Source organism: Bombus pascuorum, chromosome 11, assembly GCF_905332965.1.
Source record: "Bombus pascuorum chromosome 11, iyBomPasc1.1, whole genome shotgun sequence".
Lineage (NCBI taxonomy): Eukaryota > Metazoa > Arthropoda > Insecta > Hymenoptera > Apidae > Bombus > Bombus pascuorum.
In genome coordinates, this window is record NC_083498.1 from 12,812,910 (window position 1) to 12,833,331 (window position 20,422).

The window sequence follows — 20,422 nt, forward strand, 5'->3', positions numbered from 1 at the left end:
ATAGGTTAACTACCAACATAGGGATATATTGGTGTATACTTGATGCATATATATATTTTATAATTAATATTATTTTACTTTTAAAATGTGGTTCAAGAAACAATTTAATCGATTTCTTAAATATCAAAAGTTTTATGCAAGGACTTTGGTATGTTATTATTTTTGTTTACATATGTATATAATGTAAAAAGTATTTGGTTTATTTTTCTTTCCAGTTGCATATTAAATTATATGATTAACATATATATTCTTTACAGCATAGGACACAGTCAACACAATACAATGTAGACGCAATAACACATATTCCAGAACCTGAATATAATATTGATTTTCTATGTAATCCATGTAATCGAGATATTATTTTTAATAACATAACAGCAAGGAAAAGTATTGGAGATATTGATAAAGTTCTTGAACTTTCAAAAAATCCAGAGTTAAAGAAGCCTCTTTTGCATGAGTTAAGTAAAATACCAAATCAAACAGATCCAAGAGTATTATCTTATGGCAAAGAACCACAAATTTTAAAAGAATGCGGGCATAATCCAGAATTTGATTTTAAACCAGAAGAATTTTCAACATTAGTTACATATTTAAAGGCATTAAAAAGTAAAAATTTGGGGCCCTTAATAGGAACACGAGGTTACTTTTTCTTAGGAGATCTAGCAGAATTAGAAGAAGCATTAGTTCATTTTACAGTCAGAAAGTTAATGAAATATGGCTTTAAACTTGTTTCTGTACCTGATATTATCCCTACTGAAGTTATAGAAAGATGTGGATTGATAATAGATAATGGAAGAGACCTTGTATATAATTTAAGTCCATTTTATGAAGGGAACTATAGTTTATCTGGTACAGCAGAAATGTCCTTAGCTTATAAAGTAATGAATACTGTATTTAGTTCAGAAGATTTACCACTAAAAATGGCTGCTGTAAGCAGGTGTTTTAGAGCTGAAATATCTAATCTTATGCATGAGAGAAGTATATACAGGTAAAAAAATCATGTTACATATATTTTATTAATATAATAACATATCTAACAACTGTTTCAATATTGATAGTATAACAGTTACATAAATATTATTTCTAATAAATAATTTTATCTATTCATTTAAGGGTTCATCAATTTACAAAAGTTGAAATGTTTGTATGTTCAAAACATGAAGAGTCAGAAAATCAATTTCAAGAACTTCTGAATATTCAAGAAGATTTATTTTCCTCATTAAATTTGTATTTTCGAATAATTGATATGCCAGCTCAAGATTTAGGGTGTCCAGCATATAGGTATACAGTAGTATAATATTACATTATATACTGAACTACTTAGATTTTAAATTTCTTAATATCACATTTATCATTTTATATATATAGGAAAGTAGATATGGAAGGATGGATGCCTGGAAGAAACTTATATGGAGAATTATCTAGTTGCAGTAATTGTACAGATTATCAGTCACGACGACTTCGTATAAAATATAAGACAAAAAAGGGAGAAGTTTTACATGTTCATACTTTGAATGGAACTGCATGTGCTATACCTCGCATGTTGATAGCACTTTGCGAAACACATCAAACAAAAAATGGGTATATTCAAATCCCAGAAATTTTAATACCTTATATGGCAGGAAAGACATTTATTGGAAAACAACCAATTGCTAAAATGAAACTTCATAAATACAAATCACAAATCTAATATGTAACTGTACTGTATATGCAACATTTAATCTTCTCTGAAAACAGTTAAAAACAATACATACAATTTTAATAAAATAATTACTTTTTTATTATTTTTGTCATTCATGAATGTAAAAGTATATGTATATAGGAATATATACTTGCAATTTACATTAACATAAATTATCTATTTATCAATATATATAGAATTTTATCGTGCATAAGCCTAAATGCAATGAATAATAATAATTTATCTATTTCTTATATTTATAATATTCAAAAATAAAATTTTTAAAGAAATAAAAAATGATTTGCAATTATATATATTAGGAAATTATTTGTTTCTAGTTAATTGCTTTTATTTATATAAATTAATTAATATTATAGGAAATTAAACAGGATTCATAAAAAATTCAAATATTAAACACCACCTGACAATATATTTTCTAGAAACTAGTACAATATTATCATACAAAGAATGTGGGTTTGAAAATTATACATACACAGGGATAAAGATCTTTTCTTCATTAACTTGTTATTCTGTATATATTTTGCAGCGGTGTTATAAAAATGTAACACAAAATATTTTTTCTTAAAGTAATACAATTTAAAGACACTGTAAATTTTACAATTTTGTCTCCCACGCTAATCAGTTGGTAATGTATTGTTTTTTATTCATTAACGATTAAAAAATTGTATGTATTTGTCTATTGATATAGTGTATCGCAGAATGATACAAACTTTATTTTATCAAAATTTCCTTTTATCAATACAGTCCAATTGCAGTTCATATTTTGATCCATTTTAAAAATTTTGGATGTAGTCCAAATATGTTATTTTTTGATAATGAAGCTTATATTATTCTGAAATATAAAAATAATATAAAGTCAAAAACAAAGCTGTAAAACCTTGATTAAACATACTTCTGTACTTTTAATCTTCTTCTTCTCCTGATTCAGATTCTTCTTCAGCATTCTGTAACCATTCAACGAATTTTTTCATTTGATCTAAGAACATCATTTTTCCTTTAACAGAATGGCCTTCCTTATACCACTTCAAAATCACTTCTTCTGATATTACATCCGCTAAAATAAAATATGTTAAACAGAAAATGGACACAAACAGAGAAGTTACTAATAAATGTACGTGTCAGCATTATAAACGTACTTTTATAAAATAGTAAAACAATTTTCTGGAAGACTTTCATAAAGTTCATATTCTCATAACAAAATTCCTGAACCTTGAGAAGAAGTGCAAGCTCAGATCTGGCAGTGGTTGTAAAAACATCAAACAGTGGAGTATATATTTTTAAGTGCTTCAGTGCTTGATCGGCCACTAATTCTTCTTTTTTATTCCATTCAGCTTGACCCATTACTACGACCCAAATCTGCAAACAGTAGTTAACAATTTTATTTAATTCTAATGTAATATAATTAATTATAATATAACATAATAATATCATAAAACTATAATTACCAGGCCAATAACTTCATGCTCAGGAATACCACTCTTCTGTGCCATTTCTTTGAGATCAAGTATAATATCTTTCAAAGGACGATTATCAGCCAAATCATCCAATAACAGTTGTTGCAAGTCCCGTTTTGCTTCTTGACTTGCTTGAGCTTTATGTAATTTTACAATGTCTGCAAGACCAACAGCTTCAAATACAGATCGAAAATATTCTTCAGTTCGTTTATTAGGCGGTACAAATTCCATTAACCTGTTGATCAATATTAAAAAAAAAAAAGAAAAAAGAAAAAAATAATGAGAATAAAACAAAAAACCTGATATAGATATAACAATGAACTTTATAAAGTTTGGAATTTTCTCATACCTTCCTTCAATATTTCCTTTTTTCAAAGCAGTCATTAAACTGGATAGACCTTTCTCCTGCCTCCAAGTGACAAAAACTTCTAATAAAAAGTCTAATGCTAAGTTGTCTTTAACCAGATGTTCATTAATTAAAACTGATAAAACAGTAGGTGGAACAGAACCATTGGATATCCACAGAGCTGTCATTCTAGCTAATTTTATCCTTTCCTTAGGAGTGAAGCCTTTCATAAAAACCAATACCTTTTTCATTTCTTCCTCAAACATTTTTTCCAAGTATTTATAACGTCTCATAAGTTTGATGAAAACCTATAAATAAGATTATTTTCAAAACCATTGTTAAGGTACATATCATGACAGCTTATATATATATATATAGAACAGGATACGTCACTTGTTCAAAATTTCGCATAGATTCCATATCTTCTGGTTGTTCAAAAACACAAGCAGTGGTTTTTACTGGTTTATCACCATCTTGAGCAATAGAACCGCCTGGAACTAAAAGTCCACCAGCTATTAAGATGTCAAAGAGGTCCTCTCCATATCTGCGGTAATCTAATTTAGAGCCAGCTGCGTCCAAGTACTTTGAAATTGCATCTAAGTCGTTACCAGCCTTTTCCAAACCAAGTAAAATCGCATCTCGAAATCCCATAGGGTCATATTTTTCTTTTTCATCTAAAAAAATCCTTCGTTATAATTTTCATTAAATATATTACCTAAGAAATCTTATATTTTCTGATGCATACCTCTTTTTCTGGTCTTTATGCGTTGACCTGATAATATTGGTTTTTCTATTTTTTGACTCATACAATACCTTTCTGAAATGGTAGAAATTTCAATAAATAGGCTTCAAAATTTTTCGACTTTTTCGTAAATTAACGAAAATATATTTATAACATATACATATAAGTATATAATATGTATCTATATATGCATATACATATATAGAATTGTTTGCCTTATGTTATGTATTACTATTGACAAATTTTAAAAATCTTTTGACCTTTCATTTGTATATTAAGACAAAAATTTAATTAGACTGAGGATTGAGAAACTATAATGAGACCATAATGAGGTGGCATTTGACTTTAAATCTGTTGGCACTTCTTTGACAAATGGCGACTTTCATTAAATATATTCTATTACGTCAAAAATTCCTACTTATAAATTACTTTATAATAAAGATTAATAGCATTAAAATATACGTAAAAAATTCTACTTTTCAATTAGTTTATTACTCCTAAGGTTAAGGTCATAGGATGGAACCACGATGGCTGAAATTTATAAAAAAATTGAACCTTTTACAGAGATCAGGTTATATTAAAAGCGAACGAATATTGTGTAAATTTTAATGACTTTTACTTCTTAACTTACTTAGATGCACGTGCAACTGTAGAACTACCCCTTTTCAGGCGTACAAGGACAATACGAAATATCTCAAAGAGGATTTTGAGTACTTGAGATCAGCGAAACTGAAGAGAATCAACTTGAAGAGAAGCCACAATTGACAGGGAAAAGATAGGATACTCGAATTTACATTTCGTAATGCGTTTTTAACGCCATCTAAACTGTTCAAAATATAATACTGAAAATAGAATTTGTAACGACATCTAGTAAGAAAGAATATATAACAACATCTATTTTAAGAAATAATATATTTATTAAAGAAAGCGATATGATATTTGGATATATGTAAATATGTACAGAGGTGAGTAGATCTGATACATGGGTATATGTCATTTCTCTAACATTCGTCCTGATATTTAGAGTAAAACAGAGCATGGTCGTTTAGGTCTTATATATATATAAGACCTCTGTGTATATATATATATATATATATATATACAGATCCTGATCTGACATTCTTGTAGTAGGGGTAAGCCTAGATATGAGGACAGAAAGTCTCCTATATTGTTCACTACAGGGCGCTGATATCAAGTAGTAAAAACAATCTCAAAGTAACACTAGGTAATAAATGGTGAAAGTACATAAGTAAGAAAATACATGATTTTTATAATTCTATAATACTTTATAAGTAAACTTCGTAACTAACTTTGTAAGTAAACTTTCAATATAATTTTATAGTAATCTTTCAATATATTATGATCCTGTGCTGTACCGAATTGTAAATGGAATAAATATAAACGTAGACAGTAAGTGTTCAAATAACAATTTATAATAATAATAGATAATTTTATAAGTGACTGTATTTGTAAAAATTTGCCGATTCCACTACAGTCAATTCTGGTTATAATTGTGCGTTTGCGACATGTACGTTAGTATTGGTTGTCGTTTATTTTCTGTTTATAAACGAGGATCGAGCTTAGAAGCCCGATGCATAGCTGACAGTCTTTTGACAATCTAACGAAGCAGTTATTTTGGAGACCTAGAAAGTGGAAACGACTCTATTTCCGAAAACCTCGATTTTAGGTGAGCTGAACTTAGAACAGGACAAGAAGAATGAAAGTGAAAGAGGCACTGAGAGTCGAAACGTCCAGCAACATATAAAGGCTTGCGACAAGTTGAGCCTTTTTTAACTAAAAAATCAAACTTTCTTACCTTTGATTTGTGATAAATGAAATTTTTATTAACATGTTCGTTACATTTTCTTGATTAAAATTACACCAAATACGATACGATTTGGAGCATATTTGCTTACTTTATAAATGATAATTAAATACATATCAATAAGTAAATCTAATTCAAATTATATCGTGTTTGTTCTCATTTTATTCAGAAAGATCTCATAAATATATTGGAAAAAGATTAATTTAGAAAATGCCAAAAGTGAAAAGGTTTCACTTTTGAATTAGTATCCGCATACATAGACTGCCGTCCCCTCGATTGTAGTCGAAAAGGGATGAGATAGCGCGGCGTGTCCTCGGTTGTAGCCGGGATGAAGACTATTGCACCTGGTTATCAGTACAGAACGAGGCATGAACAAGATAGGCAGGACATGGATCCAATGCTAATTGCCTTCGTAGGGAGAAGTCAAGCGAATCGCCGAAGGGTTCTACTCGAGGAGCTATGGCATTATTATTATTACAAATCACGGGCGAGTTTTACTTGCCTCCACGAGTCGATTGGGTCAATATGTATTCCAATCCTCCATACATTAAAATTCAGAGAATTAATAAGTTTTATTCAATAATAAAAATAAAATGGATAAAAATCATGGATTACAAAAATTACATAGTCATGACATCAAATCTTGTTTGTAGTTAGTTTATACTTCTTTTTTTATCATCTTTATGAATGAACACACATGCAAAACAGATACATCACTTAGAAATAATTACTCGCAGCCTAAGAACTACTGAAATTACTATTGAAGTGAAATTCAGGTTTTATAACAAAAATATTATCAAGAGGAAAGTGAATTTAATGTTAAATCTAAAAAGCTGTTGTGTATAGAGAATGTATTAAAATTATTGCATCATTCCACTGATCCATTATTGTTTGAAAGTAAAGATTTCCTTCTCTTTTCTAAAAAGAAATATAATAAACAATTAATTTTACTTTCTACGGCACTTAAGTTTAATTATTGCAGGATTTTGTTATTCTCATACTTTCTACCTCAGAAAGAAAAGTATGAATTTTTCTATAGAACCGTACAATGAAATAGGCTCTACTTGTGATTGAACTAAATGAGTTCTAGTATGCTAGCATGGAACCAAATAGGGTAGATCTCTAACTTCATAGGTTCTTACATATGCTAGTGTGGAACACCTTCGGCATTTGACCGCATGGTGCAGCACTTGCACTGTGGAACAATTAGGACAATGAGCATGAGCAATCTTATTTGTTCTCTGATCTTAACTGTGTTAAGTGGGATCTGTGCAAGTGTATGGTGCCATTATTGCTGTAATTATTCTGGCATTCTTAAAAATTATCAACTGTTTTCTGATTTGTTAGCTTTTCACTGATTTAGGAGCTGTTTAAGCGTCGAGGCGAGGGGCACTTAGTGAAAGTAATATACAAAAAAATGTTTATTTAGCTTATCTACTAGTCGGTATAAGGTCCTGTAGTTGAGGTCACAACTTCTTCGAAGTAGTTACGTATTTATTTTTACAAAATTTTATAAGTATACAGAAATTTTAACGTATAATAAAACAATTACTTGTGTTTATTAATCTATTAAGTATTCACTTAAATGCTTATGGACTATTGATAGAGTATATTTGAATATAGACTTTATTACATATGTGATGTAGTTACTTATCATTTACTACAACTGCTTTCTACTTTTTATAGTTACTCTTTTACTTTTCTATCCATCAATACTTATAAAATTAATATCTTAAATGATTATTTAATATTTTAAACATTGTTTTTTTATATAACAGAGTATGTTAAAATCATTTATTTACCTGATATTTACTACAATCTGCAGGTGTAATAACATAATTAAAACACATATTCACAGTTATTATTAAGCACTTCATAATTTTGATGAGTGTGCACCTTTTCTTGGTATATCACTGAATGGCTTCAGTAATGGATACAAACATTGACTAATTTTAAATGATATGATATCATCAATTTTTTTCGGTTCAATATTATTTTTTTCATCTGATGTAATGTATTCATTAGATTCCATTACATTTTCATCTTCTAATTTTACATCTTTTAGTGTAGAAAGTACATGTACTGATAATTTACGTTGAATGTCACTTTGAAATATTTCCTACAAATAAAAAATGTTTAAATTCAATATACTTGTATTAGTGTTAGTCTAAGTGATGCAGTCATGATATGCATACTTCATAAAACTTTAGTATTTGTTCCTGTGTTATAGTTTTTAAATATGCAACTTCGATATTTGCTCTATCGAAATTATATTGTTGTGATATAATTTCACTCCAAAATATGGCAGATAAAGTAGTCATTTGTTTAGGTTTTTCAAGTCGTCGTATTGCTAGTGATTCTTTATGTGCATTAAATTCTTCTTTTGTCATAGATGGTATATATTGCTGAAATAAATTAATTTTAAATGCAAATTCTAAAAACAAATATATCTAGTAATATTTAAATTCTAATTACTAACCAACATAGAATTTAAAAACGCATTAATTCTCTGTTCAACATATTTAGGATGTCTGTCACTTTGAACTATAATTCTTAAACCTTGTGCACCATTTGTTCTTCGAACTCCACTAAACACAATATATCCCAATTGTTCTTTAGTTCTTAACGTAGTAAAACAAGGTTCTGATAAAATCTGTGCTAAAAGTTCTAGAAGCATATTTGATTCTGTTGATTGTAAACCAGTTTGATAATAAACTTGCGTACATGAATTACTATGAAATTTAGTTTTTACTTCAAATAAAAATTGACAACCTAGAAATATATATAGGAAAAACATTAATTTTTCTTTCCTTTTTTTTACAAATATTATTTAAAAACTTTTAACATAAAAAATTAGATGTACTTACCATCTTCTAGTTTGATTTCACGATGTAAAACTAACTGCCTAGATAGAAGTGGTACTATATGAGGAACTGCATTTGATAATTTTGATTCTATTGACTTTGCAGTTTCAATAGCTTCTGACATTGTTACATTACCATGTATTAAACATTCCATATGTATTTTGTTTAAAAATTGTGGGATGAAATTTTGTACTCTTTCAACTGTTAAATCTACATATAAATGAAATTATACAAATTATACTAAACATAATTAATAAATTATAAAATTCATAATGAATATTTCTTATCTATTTATTTATCAATCAAATGTCTAATTTTTTTGCATATACTTACGAGACGTAGCATTTAGTAATTCATCCTTCATCCAAATTTGCTCTGATAATAAAACAGCAAGATAATAAACTGCATGCTGATATGGCTGTTCAGCTTTATAATTTTTCAAGCTTCTAATATACTAGAATTAAGATGAAAATTAATAAAAACGTAGTAGTATACATAAAAATTTAAGCAACACATACATTTTCTTTCCAAATCTCAAATCTTTTTGGATCAACTTTAAAATTAATCATTTTATCAATAATTTTATTCAATAACACGTGTTGTTTATCGTCGTAGCCAACAATTCCCAGCTAAAAAATATATACTGTATAATATTAAAAATGAAATTTATATATATTATGTACTTATAATAGCTTTTACTTACTGTCATTCCATATTTACTATTAGTAAGTTCCCATTTAAGACCAACAATGTCGGCGGCATATGCATATTCATTTAGAGCATCACGAAATAATAATACAAATATATATGTTAGATTACAACTAAGGGGATCCATGTATGCTAGTGGACTGTAAGCAAAATGTAATTATATCTAAGTATAACGACATCCTTAATATAAATATGAATTAACCAGACAACACAGTTTACTTATATTTTACCTGACGAAATCGATAAATAAATTAGCTCTGGGTATAAGAAATTCATCATCTTGTTTAAACCATAATCTTATTAGTGGAGTGTCTTCAATAATTACTGGAAATTTGGATATCTAGAGACAATAAAAATGAAATTGTTTTGTTATAATATGCATACATACATATATGTACTTACACATATAGAAATGTTTACACAAATGTTTACTCACAGTACTCTCTGCTGGTTTTATATCAAATTTTTCTGGTATGAACTCATTCTTTGGTGGCAATTGTAAATCCGAATTTAAACCAGCGTTAATCCATTTACTTATTATATTTTGTGGTATCTTTTCTTTTTTAAATTTAACACCATACCATTTTTCAGTTTCGTCAGCTATATTTTCATATAGCTTTGCAACTACATGAATTCTAACATTTTCTGGTTTCAAATATTCCATTACCCATGTGATTAAATCTGGTTTCCACAATGGAAAAAGATGTTCCGCTATTAAAATTTCTTCCATTGGGTAATCATATAATATCTGTGCTATACCACTGACATAATCACAAGGATAACCTTTTTCCTTGAATCGGAAATTTATATTTGCGATGTCTCTATATTCCTTCAGAACAAAACAGCTATTTTATTAAATTTATTAAATATTTATATATTCATGATTAACACTTCACCAACGGAATACATAGTGTTTTCTTTATTAGCAAATACTTTATGTTGTTTATTATCTCTTTATATCAGTAACTTTATGGCTATTGTTTTCACAAATTTGCAAATATATATTTTAAAATATAAAAATCACAATTAACATTGTAACTCGTGTATGTAATTGGATTTTCCTGCTGCAAACTAAGGTATAAGTACATTAGCTTTTCCGACGGCGAAGTGTTAATATTTAAATCTGTATTGCATAATAATTGATTTATGAATAATTACATTGTAAATCCACTCAACTGGCCCATGTTTGTTTAGCATGTTAATATATTGGAACGTTAAGAGGACAATATCATCAACATGTTGAATGCCTTCTTCTGTTAAATCAACAAAAACAGCAAAGAAGCTAAAACCTCTAGCACCTAATCGTTTACCCGAACCAAGCGAATTGCACCATCCTTTTGCTTTCAATAAAGATAAAAGTGATCCTTCCCCTTCGTGTCCTAATAGATGTGAAATATAATGTGCAGGCTAAAAGAATTTTAAAAAGTGGATGTATTTTTATTATACAATTAAGAACAATAAATTAATATATTAGGAAATAATATAAATATATTTATTACCGCTGATTTATAATGTTCTCGCAAGTCAGGTATAGGAAATATAATATACAAATTCCTAATGTCTTTTATTGGAACAACATACCACCTGTTTTGAAAATGTTGCTTTGAATTAAAAGGATGTTCCGGCCAAGTAGGTACTGTAATATCCTTATTTTTCACTTGAGAAAATAACTCTACTACCATTTGTTCAAGTTCATCTAAACTCTCTAAATATAGAACAGAATTTATAAGAATAGCACTTACTTTATAAAGAAAAAGGCATAAATAGATAATATTTTTTATTCCATATTAGATATGTTTTAGTGAAGTAAATAATAAATAAAATATTTTACTTACCTTTACCAAATACAGATAATCCCATAATGTTAGAGGAATAAAATTTGTTATGAAATTCAAGTAATTTTTCCCGTACATTTATTCCTTTTTGTTTTGGGATTATATCTAAAGTTTCCTTATTCCCAGTAGCAAATTTTGAGAAAGGATGATTTGGATCAGCTGATGATCTATCTAATTGATCAAGGCGCCATGTATCATTTGCTAAATTTTTTTTACATTCCATATGGATAGCATTTAATTCTAACTCAGTTAAAGCTTCCGTAAAGAGTGGTGCAATAAAAAATTGTGCAAAACGATCTAATGCACCTTTCAATTTTTCTGCATGTACATCAAAATAATAAAGTGTATGATCCATATAAGTTGATGCATTATAAGTACCACCATTTTGTGACAAATATTTATTATAATCATTTTTCTCTGGATATTTTTCTGTTCCCAGAAATAACATATGTTCACAAAAATGTGCTAAGCCTGGTAAATCATCTGGTTCACTTAAATAACCTATTAAGATAAATAATATTAAATTAAGTATAGCTTAAAACTATAAAGGTAGTAATTATATTATACTCAAAAAATAATAGTATAACTATATATCTGATTTTACCAATATTCACATTCAAAGCAGCGGCACTTTTGTCTGTTGTGGGATCACTAATAAGTAAAACTCTCATTTTATTAGAAAGCAATAGACCTCTATATTCCCTTTTATCATTTGGTGATTTAGTTATGTTATCGTAACGCTTTTCTATAAGATTATGATGAACCATGGTAGATGTAGGTACTTTTATACCAGCCGATTTACACCTACAAATAAAAAGACTATTAAACATAATACAACTTTTAATATTACCTGATCATAAATAACAATTAAGAAAAAATGAAATTTTTTTACATTAAACAGATAAATTGAATATTTATTCATAATGTTCAATATATTTTAATAACATTTATTTATTTATAAAGGATGCCAATATATGAACAAATTTTTGTTTGATAATATTAAACCATGTATTAGATTTTATCATTTTAAAATAATGATACCATTATAAAAATTAACATAATGTCAAGATTTTTGTAAAGAAAGAGTAATTGTTAGATAATTTACTGCTGATATAAAAATGTGTAGTGATTTTACTTACAATTTTGTTTTATGATCTTGTTTTACAATTTTTCTTAATAATATCTAACTCCTTTCAATACTCAAGTTCTATAATCCTGTTTTACCCTCGATTAATTAAAAAACTATTTTTTTAATAATCGGGTTATTATATGCGTTCCAATGCTATATGATTTTTTAATGATCGATAATATAATGTAAATATTTCATATAAATAAGAATAATATATAAAAAGATAAAATACACTGTTAGGTTAGAATAAGAGTCGAACAATGTAATACAGAATTATACACTTCACAAGATTAATTTCTTTACATCAAAAATGAAGTCTAATATTTTAAAATGCATTACATGTGATTAAGATAACTATGATAATATATATATATATATATACTTCGAATTTATTGAATAATAACTAATAGATATATTCTTTCCATTGTTTTACAAATTCGTAAATTTCATTCGGATATACTATGACCGAATTATATGTCTATGCAATGTTTCATTAAGAATGTATGCATACCTGTAAACAAAGAAAGAGTGGGTTGGTATGTAAAAAATACGAGATTTGAACATATGTGTTAAAACCATTCTTATTAAATTTCTTTATAAATTACTTCTCAAAAATAAAGATTTATTTAATCTTGTTATCATGATTACTGTATAATGTTTTGAAGTAAGTTGCAGTGAATATCTATAGTAAAACATTTATTCCATAATGATATAGCGCAAATTATTGTCATTTATAAGAAAATGATAATAATCAATATTTCATTAATAAAAATTACATTTATAATTGATAATAATTCAAATAATTTTAATTTGCAAGTATATAATATCAAATAAATATTCCAAAAATAGAGTAGATGTATCGATACTTTTAAAAATAAGTTATTAAATAAAAATATCTAAATCGTAGTAAAGATTCCTTACATAAAACTGGATCAAAATTAATAAATCCGAGAAATGATTCAGTTCTTTTTTAATTTGTTTTAATCTAGTGATAAAAATGGTAAAAATAACTATAACACAATAGTGGTAGGATTGTATCGTTCGACGACATAACCTTACATGAGATTATGAGATTTTCGTCCTTTATTAATTTTGACTGATTGTGATTAAGTGGGAATATTTATTTTCCTGTACATTTTTTTTTAAGTATTGTAAAAGATGTCAATTGAAATTGAGTCTGCAGAGTAATTATTATATTATTAATTATGTATAATAAAATTTGAATATCTGTGTTTTTGATACTTATATGTTATTGTTTGATTTTAGTGTAATTCGTTTGATACAACAGTATCTTAAAGAATCAAATCTTGTCAAAACATTACAAACATTACAGGTATCTATTTATCGTTGTTATACAATATACTCTTAGCAAATGGATCATATCAACGAATTTTGTTAATAAACGCACAAAATAACAGTAAAATTGTTTGTTTACAGGAAGAAACAGGTGTATCATTGAATACAGTGGATAGTGTAGATGGTTTTGTAGCAGACATAAATAATGGACATTGGGATACAGTATTGAAAGCCATACAATCATTAAAATTGCCAGATAAGAAGCTTATTGACTTATACGAACAGGTTTATCTTTAAGCTAAAAAGATTTTTTGTGTTATTTTTAATAAATATCAACTTCATATTTATGATAATACCCCATAGGTTGTCTTAGAATTAATTGAATTAAGAGAATTAGGAGCAGCTCGATCATTATTAAGGCAAACAGATCCTATGATTATGATGAAACAACAAGAACCTGAAAGATATATACATCTAGGTATATTAAATATATTTAATAGAAATGAAGTATTATATTTAAATACAATTTTATTTTGCTTATGTATATTTTTTTAATATCATATCTTTTTTTTTTTGGGCACAGAAAATTTACTTGCGCGTTCATATTTCGATCCACGTGAAGCATATCCTGATGGAAGTACAAAAGAAAAACGAAGAGCTTACATAGCTACAGCTCTTGCTGGTGAAGTATCAGTTGTACCATCAAGTAGATTACTTGCATTATTGGGGCAAGCATTAAAATGGCAACAACATCAAGGTTTACTTCCACCTGGTACTACGATTGATTTGTTTAGAGGAAAAGCAGCAGTGAGAGATCAAGAAGATGAGAAGTACCCTACTCAACTTTCAAAACAGATTAAGTTTGGTCAAAAATCTCATGTAGAATGTGCACGTTTTTCACCAGATGGTCAGTATTTAGTTACTGGTTCTGTTGATGGATTTATTGAAGTATGGAATTTCACAACTGGTAAAATCAGGAAAGATTTAAAATATCAAGCTCAAGACAATTTTATGATGATGGAGCAAGCTGTATTATCGATGGCTTTTAGTCGTGATAGTGAAATGTTAGCTGGTGGTGGACAGGATGGTAAAATAAAAGTGTGGAGAGTTCAAAGTGGACAATGCTTAAGAAGATTTGAAAAAGCACATTCAAAAGGTGTTACATGCCTTCAGTTCAGTAGAGATAACAGCCAAATTTTATCTGCATCATTTGATACTACTATAAGGTACATAAAAGCAATAATTATAGAAAAATTCATTTTTAACATTATAATTTAGTATAATACTTTAATATAGGATACATGGACTTAAATCTGGAAAAACTTTAAAAGAATTTCGAGGGCATGCTTCCTTTGTAAATGAAGTGGTTTTTGCCCCAGATGGACATAACGTAATAAGGTATAACACCTATTTTATTAGTTCTTAATTACTTTTCTTTTGTAAAGCAGTTATTAAATATTTTTATTTATATTGATCAGTGCATCATCAGATGGAACTGTAAAAGTTTGGAGTTTAAAAACAACAGAATGTATAGGTACATATAAGTCCCTAGGAGCTGCAGATTTAACTGTTAATAGCATACATGTCCTTCCACGAAATCCAGAACATTTCGTCGTGTGTAATCGTTCAAACACAGTTGTAATTATGAATATGCAAGGGCAAATAGTAAGATCATTCTCCAGTGGAAAACGAGAAGGAGGTGACTTCGTATGTACTGTTGTAAGTCCACGTGGCGAATTTATTTACTGTGTTGGTGAAGATCTTGTGCTTTATTGTTTTTCTACATCATCAGGAAAGCTTGAAAGAACACTTAATGTAAGTATTTTTATTCTTAAACTATAATAATTTATCTTTTACTGTATTTTTTATTATTTCCACATTTCAGATACATGAGAAAGATGTTATAGGTTTAACGCATCATCCGCATCAGAATCTCTTATGTTCATATAGCGAAGATGGTCTTTTAAAATTATGGAAACCGTAAGAATGTATATAAATTAAAACATCTTTTTCTAATTCTAATAGCGTTCCATTTTATAATATATTTCCTGTGCATTCTTAATTTTCATTCTTTCATTCTTAATTTTATGAAATACGGAAAATATAAAATAGGGATATTCATTCTTCTAAGACCAGCTTTAATGTGTAAATTTTATATTATACTGCAATAAAAGCACATTATGTACATACAATAATCTTTTTTATTATTTCTAGCTGTTCCTAGTGAAGTATTAAACATTAGTTTATTTAGTATCAGAGAGGAAGCTAATATGTATCTGTCCACTTTGTGTGTGGCAAGTCACGTTTGAAAAGAATTTTTGGTATTTTTTACATTGTTAATTAATTGAATAATAAGTATATTTTTATTATATAAATAAATAATATATACATTTTTGATATTTCACTAAATATTTGTATGTAATTCAATAATTTCAGTATTTGGAAATGTAGTTAAAAGTCTTTTCACTTAACAAAGCGATTGCAGCGCTCTATGGCGAGCGGTCGATTGTGAAGCACACCTTACGACATTAAGAGCTTTAGTTCCCCTACGGGAGTTGCTAGACCTGTGTATACGACCGTAGTCAGTCAGAGTCAGAGTACTGTCCTCCGTGGTTTTCCAACGAAAATCCATGGTTCAGTGATCAGTTGTATGTTGCATCCTTATTCCCTCGTTCTCTTTTTCGCGTCCGACTAAATAGTCGAGATTATTTTCAACGAATCTGTTTTATCAAATCGTCAAGACGAAGCTTAAAATGCCATTGGTAAGTGCGTCCACCTTTTGTCTCGGTTTTTCTTACTTTCTTTTACTATTGGTCTGTATGGTACGATGTTTCTTTCGTCACTTTCTTTCATGTTCCATTTGCTTTAAATATCGAACACCGTACGATATCGTTTTTAATTGATTGTCGATAGACTTCAGATTTATTACGAATGATTTTCGATAAAGTGATTTGGGTGCGGTTTTGTGGTTAGACAAACGAAAATGTGTTCGACATGCGAACCAGAAGTAAAGGTGAGAAGAGTGATAAAAGAGGAAATTTTGAGTTTTAAATTGATTTTGTGGAAGAGTTTGGTAAAATGTTTATTGGGATTATTTTTTGTAGGGCAATCACGCTGCCCTTACACCCCTGGAGGATATGTCAGCTGGTCGAGGGCAAGCAGGTGGGGGGCCTCCTCCGAATTGTCAGAAAGTTTTTATACAACGTGACTACAGTGAAGGCACTATGGTTAAGTTCCAAACACAGTTTCCCACAGAATTAGAAAGCAGAGTACGTATTTAAAAAAATTTATTTATGTGTTTTATTCATAAAATGTCGACCATTTGAGTTATCCTCTTGGTTATCTCTGTTTAATCTTTAAGTTGTGTAATTGTCTGTTTAATTATTAAATTATATATTTTAAAAATTGTTGCTTCTATATAAGATTTATTTCATCAATAATGTATGTGTTTTTTTAAATAATTTCTTGTGCTTTTTATCTTCAAATCTTTTATATAAATCTACTATAGGATCAGCAGTTGCAGAAACATAATAATATGCTTCGTTTTAATTTAATTTTTGAAGAGTGAATTTAGTGAATTCATAGGCAGTAACAAACCAATTTATTTCACATTTATGGAACATGTTTTTGCTATCTTATTTTTCAATTTAGCTGGACAGACAGTCGTTCGAGTATACAATCAATCAGTTGAACAACTACTTCGCAGAAGCTGAACGAGCCAGTTGTTCCACATACTGCGAAGGCTGCCTGGCTTGCCTCACTGGTTATCTAATTTATATATGCACAGAGACTCATTACGAAAAGTGTTTACGAAAAGTGGCAAAGTTTGTTAGTGAACAAAATGACAGAGTCTATAAGCCACGTGGGTTGTTACTAACGGATCCTGTAATGCGTGGTCTTAGGCTAATAGAAATTTCAGTATTGGACAGGCCTGCATCGTGACTGCACATTAGCCGATCCAGGGAGTTCTTTATGTGATCCGAGCACTTCTGCCACTTTGTTGGGATTGCAAAACTTATATGAGCTGATGAGTGTCTCTGGACATAAATTTTGTTCAAACTCCAATCGTACCGTACAATTTAGTTAATGCAATGTGAATTTTACAGAGATTCACAGAATAAAGGAAAACGGTTTACATTTCCAGTGAATGATACTGTAAACATACATGCAACGTTTTTGTTAAATAACACGAACAAAAGTTGACTTCTTTGATATAGTACAATGTAAGTTTGTTCTAAGGAAAGCTTTGTTTATTCCATTTGATGGAATGTAACGAATTTCATTGACACTTCGTGAGACCTTCGATCGTGAAATAACAGTAACAAAAATACACTTTCACAGGGTTTGTCTTGAAAACAAAGACACAATTACTCTTTCTTTGCATGTATGTTTTTGATCAATTGGAATTATTGTATCTAGTGTTCAGCACTGAGTTTGGACAAATCGTGGATGAGTACCAAGGCCAAGGCGTTAAATTTTCTATGCATATAACAATGCCAATGTAAACGATCGATGCAAAGCATCTGGGTGTGTATTTACTAAGGAGTGTGTTTTATTCATCAAATGCATAAGACCAGAAAAACTTACACAAATTTTACTCGCATGCCCAGTTTCTTTGTATATCGAGTGAACGTTTAAAAAGATTTTTACTGTTTGTTTAAAAATTTTATCGTCGTCTGCATTTAACAGACAGTGTATGTGAATCAAATTCGAGTTCCATTTCTTAGTTGAATAGTTCCAAATTCAATTTGGTTTTGAATTTGATTCAGCATCATCGTCAAGTACTGAGAAACATTTATTCGCGTCATTATAAGCTTAAAACGCTTTGTTCAACTTCGTTTAAGCTTAATTATTCTTCGCGTTATATCTTCCACGATGCTTCTGTTCAGTGATCATATCTCGTGAGTTTTACTCATTGAACCTGTGAACACGACACACGTCACAAGCCCAGGTGTTCACTTACCGTGGATGTGACACCTCTCTATTAACAGAGTAATTAATTAGTCAAATCGGATCGAAAAATCGAAATTGCTGGCACAAAGTTTTTTCGCTCAGAGAAATCTCCGTTGGATTGGCTAAAAATGAAAATTGTACAAAAAAGGAGAGAAAAAAGAAAAAAGAAGAGACGAAAACGAAAAAAAAAAGAAAAAGGTGAATTACGAAAGAGATGATTAATTAAAAAGTAGATTATATTATATCGAATCAATGTGACGGTGCGAGCATTGTGATCAAGGATGAACCGCGACTCACATGCACTTAGTTGGATGATGCTGATTATACATAATTATAATCGCATTGTATGCGTGATTCTTTTGTTTTTATATTTTTCTACGAACTCGCGCGAGACTTAAATGAATTTTTCTTATTAAATCTTGCAAACCGTGTGCTTGACTTTCTCACAGATTCTTTATGATTTTTCGTATTCCTTTTCCGATAGAATGTTATGATATGATCTCAATCGACAAGCCTCGAAACTTTTCTTCTTTATAACATTGACTAACGAGTATATCGTTTTTTACGAGATGTTTCGATGGCTGTTTTAGCGCCCATGTATACTTACCCGTGTCATGAGGAGATTAAGCATTCATTTTCTAGGATAAAACTCGGTCTCGTCCTTGGTCACGGTGATCATAAATGGAGCCTGCTCCACATAAATTGTACGACAAGGTGAAAGAGTCTTGCCAAATAGCCGCGCCACTGCCTCGACATACTCTCTCTCTCTCTTCCTCTCTCTCTTTCTCTATCTATCTATCTATCTATCTTACGTTTCTTAAGTGAATGAATTATAAATGAGATTAAACAAATGAAAATCTCTAATATAAGGAACACATTTTTTGTCTTATAAAAAAAATGAAAATAATTGTCGAACAGTGTCGTAGTGTTACGCGTGTCAGGCTCCTCTTTCTTTCTTTTACTATGCAATCAAACGTTGCATAAATATGTAAATAGCGAATTTAAATCGTCGACACACGGAGTATCAAGAGAAAAAAGATGATGAGGGGAAAACGTTTGTTATACTTAATTTAATCGTAGGACCAAAAGAAAAAAAGAAAACGTTTGATGATTCGTTATTGTGTAAAGGACACCATCGTTCGAGTGTAATTTCTAAATGTTTTAATAATAAAAAGCTGCGTAAAAGTCACGGAGCCAAAGGACTACTCTTTGAAATTGAAATGAGATTATTTTAATACAACTTTTTTGTGTTATCGTGGGTCGCTGGTCACTTATAAATCTTGTTCATAGGTCATCAGTGGGTCACGATAGTCATTGAAAATGAAAATTCCTATGCGAATTACGGGTGATTTACAATAATTACAAAAAGAATTTCTCTCTCAGGCATTGATAAACTAATTAATTAATATTTATCATAAATAATATTTTCATGAGTTATTGATAATCTATAATAGTCATCAAGTGTGAAATTTTCGTAGTGGATTATCAATGAACCACAATATTTACCGAAGATGAAAATTTCACAAATAATCAATGACTCACAATAAAAAATTGTGAAGTTTTCATTC

General features: G+C 29.1%; 5 protein-coding genes and 1 long non-coding RNA gene across 11 annotated transcripts; 4 read left to right on the forward strand and 2 right to left on the reverse strand.

Annotated features, from left to right (window-relative positions):
- The first annotated feature begins 9 nt into the window (after positions 1-9).
- Positions 10-2,507, forward strand: LOC132911942 (serine--tRNA ligase, mitochondrial). Its single transcript, XM_060968994.1, has 4 exons — positions 10-148; positions 258-988; positions 1,114-1,281; positions 1,369-2,507. The coding sequence occupies exons 1-4, from the start codon at positions 86-88 to the stop codon at positions 1,688-1,690; spliced, it is 1,284 nt and encodes a 427-aa protein (XP_060824977.1). The 5' UTR covers positions 10-85; the 3' UTR covers positions 1,691-2,507.
- Positions 2,092-5,035, reverse strand: LOC132911943 (protein krasavietz). Of its 2 annotated transcripts, none has more exons than XM_060968996.1 (8): positions 4,876-5,035; positions 4,248-4,319; positions 3,896-4,176; positions 3,506-3,810; positions 3,148-3,391; positions 2,839-3,058; positions 2,603-2,756; positions 2,092-2,534 (listed from the first exon to the last, which is right to left on the reverse strand). In XM_060968996.1, the coding sequence occupies exons 2-7, from the start codon at positions 4,306-4,308 to the stop codon at positions 2,605-2,607; spliced, it is 1,263 nt and encodes a 420-aa protein (XP_060824979.1). In that variant the 5' UTR covers positions 4,309-4,319; positions 4,876-5,035; the 3' UTR covers positions 2,092-2,534; positions 2,603-2,604. The 2 variants fall into 2 exon arrangements, with proteins under 2 accessions (XP_060824979.1, XP_060824978.1); XM_060968995.1 differs by having other exon boundaries at positions 2,595-2,756.
- A 49-nt stretch (positions 5,036-5,084) lies between these two features.
- Positions 5,085-6,949, forward strand: LOC132911947 (uncharacterized). 2 transcript variants are annotated; one of them, XR_009659116.1, is made up of 3 exons: positions 5,085-5,209; positions 5,373-5,493; positions 5,587-6,949. It is a non-coding gene; the product is annotated as an uncharacterized LOC132911947 (long non-coding RNA). The 2 variants fall into 2 exon arrangements; XR_009659115.1 differs by having other exon boundaries at positions 5,086-5,209; positions 5,350-5,493.
- Positions 6,950-7,542: 593 nt separating this feature from the next.
- LOC132911940 (insulin-degrading enzyme) lies at positions 7,543-13,253 on the reverse strand. 3 transcript variants are annotated; one of them, XM_060968990.1, is made up of 14 exons: positions 13,117-13,253; positions 12,081-12,280; positions 11,477-11,977; positions 11,141-11,346; positions 10,800-11,048; positions 10,078-10,470; positions 9,872-9,981; positions 9,637-9,781; positions 9,452-9,562; positions 9,267-9,387; positions 8,937-9,143; positions 8,549-8,841; positions 8,265-8,474; positions 7,543-8,188 (listed from the first exon to the last, which is right to left on the reverse strand). In XM_060968990.1, exons 1-14 carry the CDS (start codon positions 13,182-13,184, stop codon positions 7,943-7,945), a joined length of 3,060 nt encoding a protein of 1,019 aa, XP_060824973.1. In that variant the 5' UTR covers positions 13,185-13,253; the 3' UTR covers positions 7,543-7,942. The 3 variants fall into 3 exon arrangements, with proteins under 3 accessions (XP_060824973.1, XP_060824975.1, XP_060824974.1); XM_060968992.1 differs by lacking the exon at positions 13,117-13,253 and adding an exon at positions 12,616-12,927; XM_060968991.1 differs by lacking the exon at positions 13,117-13,253 and adding an exon at positions 12,327-12,349.
- A 373-nt stretch (positions 13,254-13,626) lies between these two features.
- On the forward strand, positions 13,627-16,096 carry LOC132911941 (WD40 repeat-containing protein SMU1). The gene is made up of 8 exons (XM_060968993.1): positions 13,627-13,789; positions 13,872-13,938; positions 14,043-14,186; positions 14,265-14,379; positions 14,485-15,127; positions 15,198-15,299; positions 15,380-15,716; positions 15,787-16,096. Exons 1-8 carry the CDS (start codon positions 13,764-13,766, stop codon positions 15,883-15,885), a joined length of 1,533 nt encoding a protein of 510 aa, XP_060824976.1. The 5' UTR covers positions 13,627-13,763; the 3' UTR covers positions 15,886-16,096.
- A 321-nt stretch (positions 16,097-16,417) lies between these two features.
- Positions 16,418-20,047, forward strand: LOC132911946 (golgin subfamily A member 7). Of its 2 annotated transcripts, none has more exons than XM_060969001.1 (3): positions 16,418-16,663; positions 17,006-17,170; positions 17,553-20,047. In XM_060969001.1, the coding sequence occupies exons 1-3, from the start codon at positions 16,655-16,657 to the stop codon at positions 17,841-17,843; spliced, it is 465 nt and encodes a 154-aa protein (XP_060824984.1). In that variant the 5' UTR covers positions 16,418-16,654; the 3' UTR covers positions 17,844-20,047. The 2 variants fall into 2 exon arrangements, with proteins under 2 accessions (XP_060824984.1, XP_060824983.1); XM_060969000.1 differs by lacking the exon at positions 16,418-16,663 and adding an exon at positions 16,680-16,914.
- Positions 20,048-20,422: the final 375 nt, after the last annotated feature.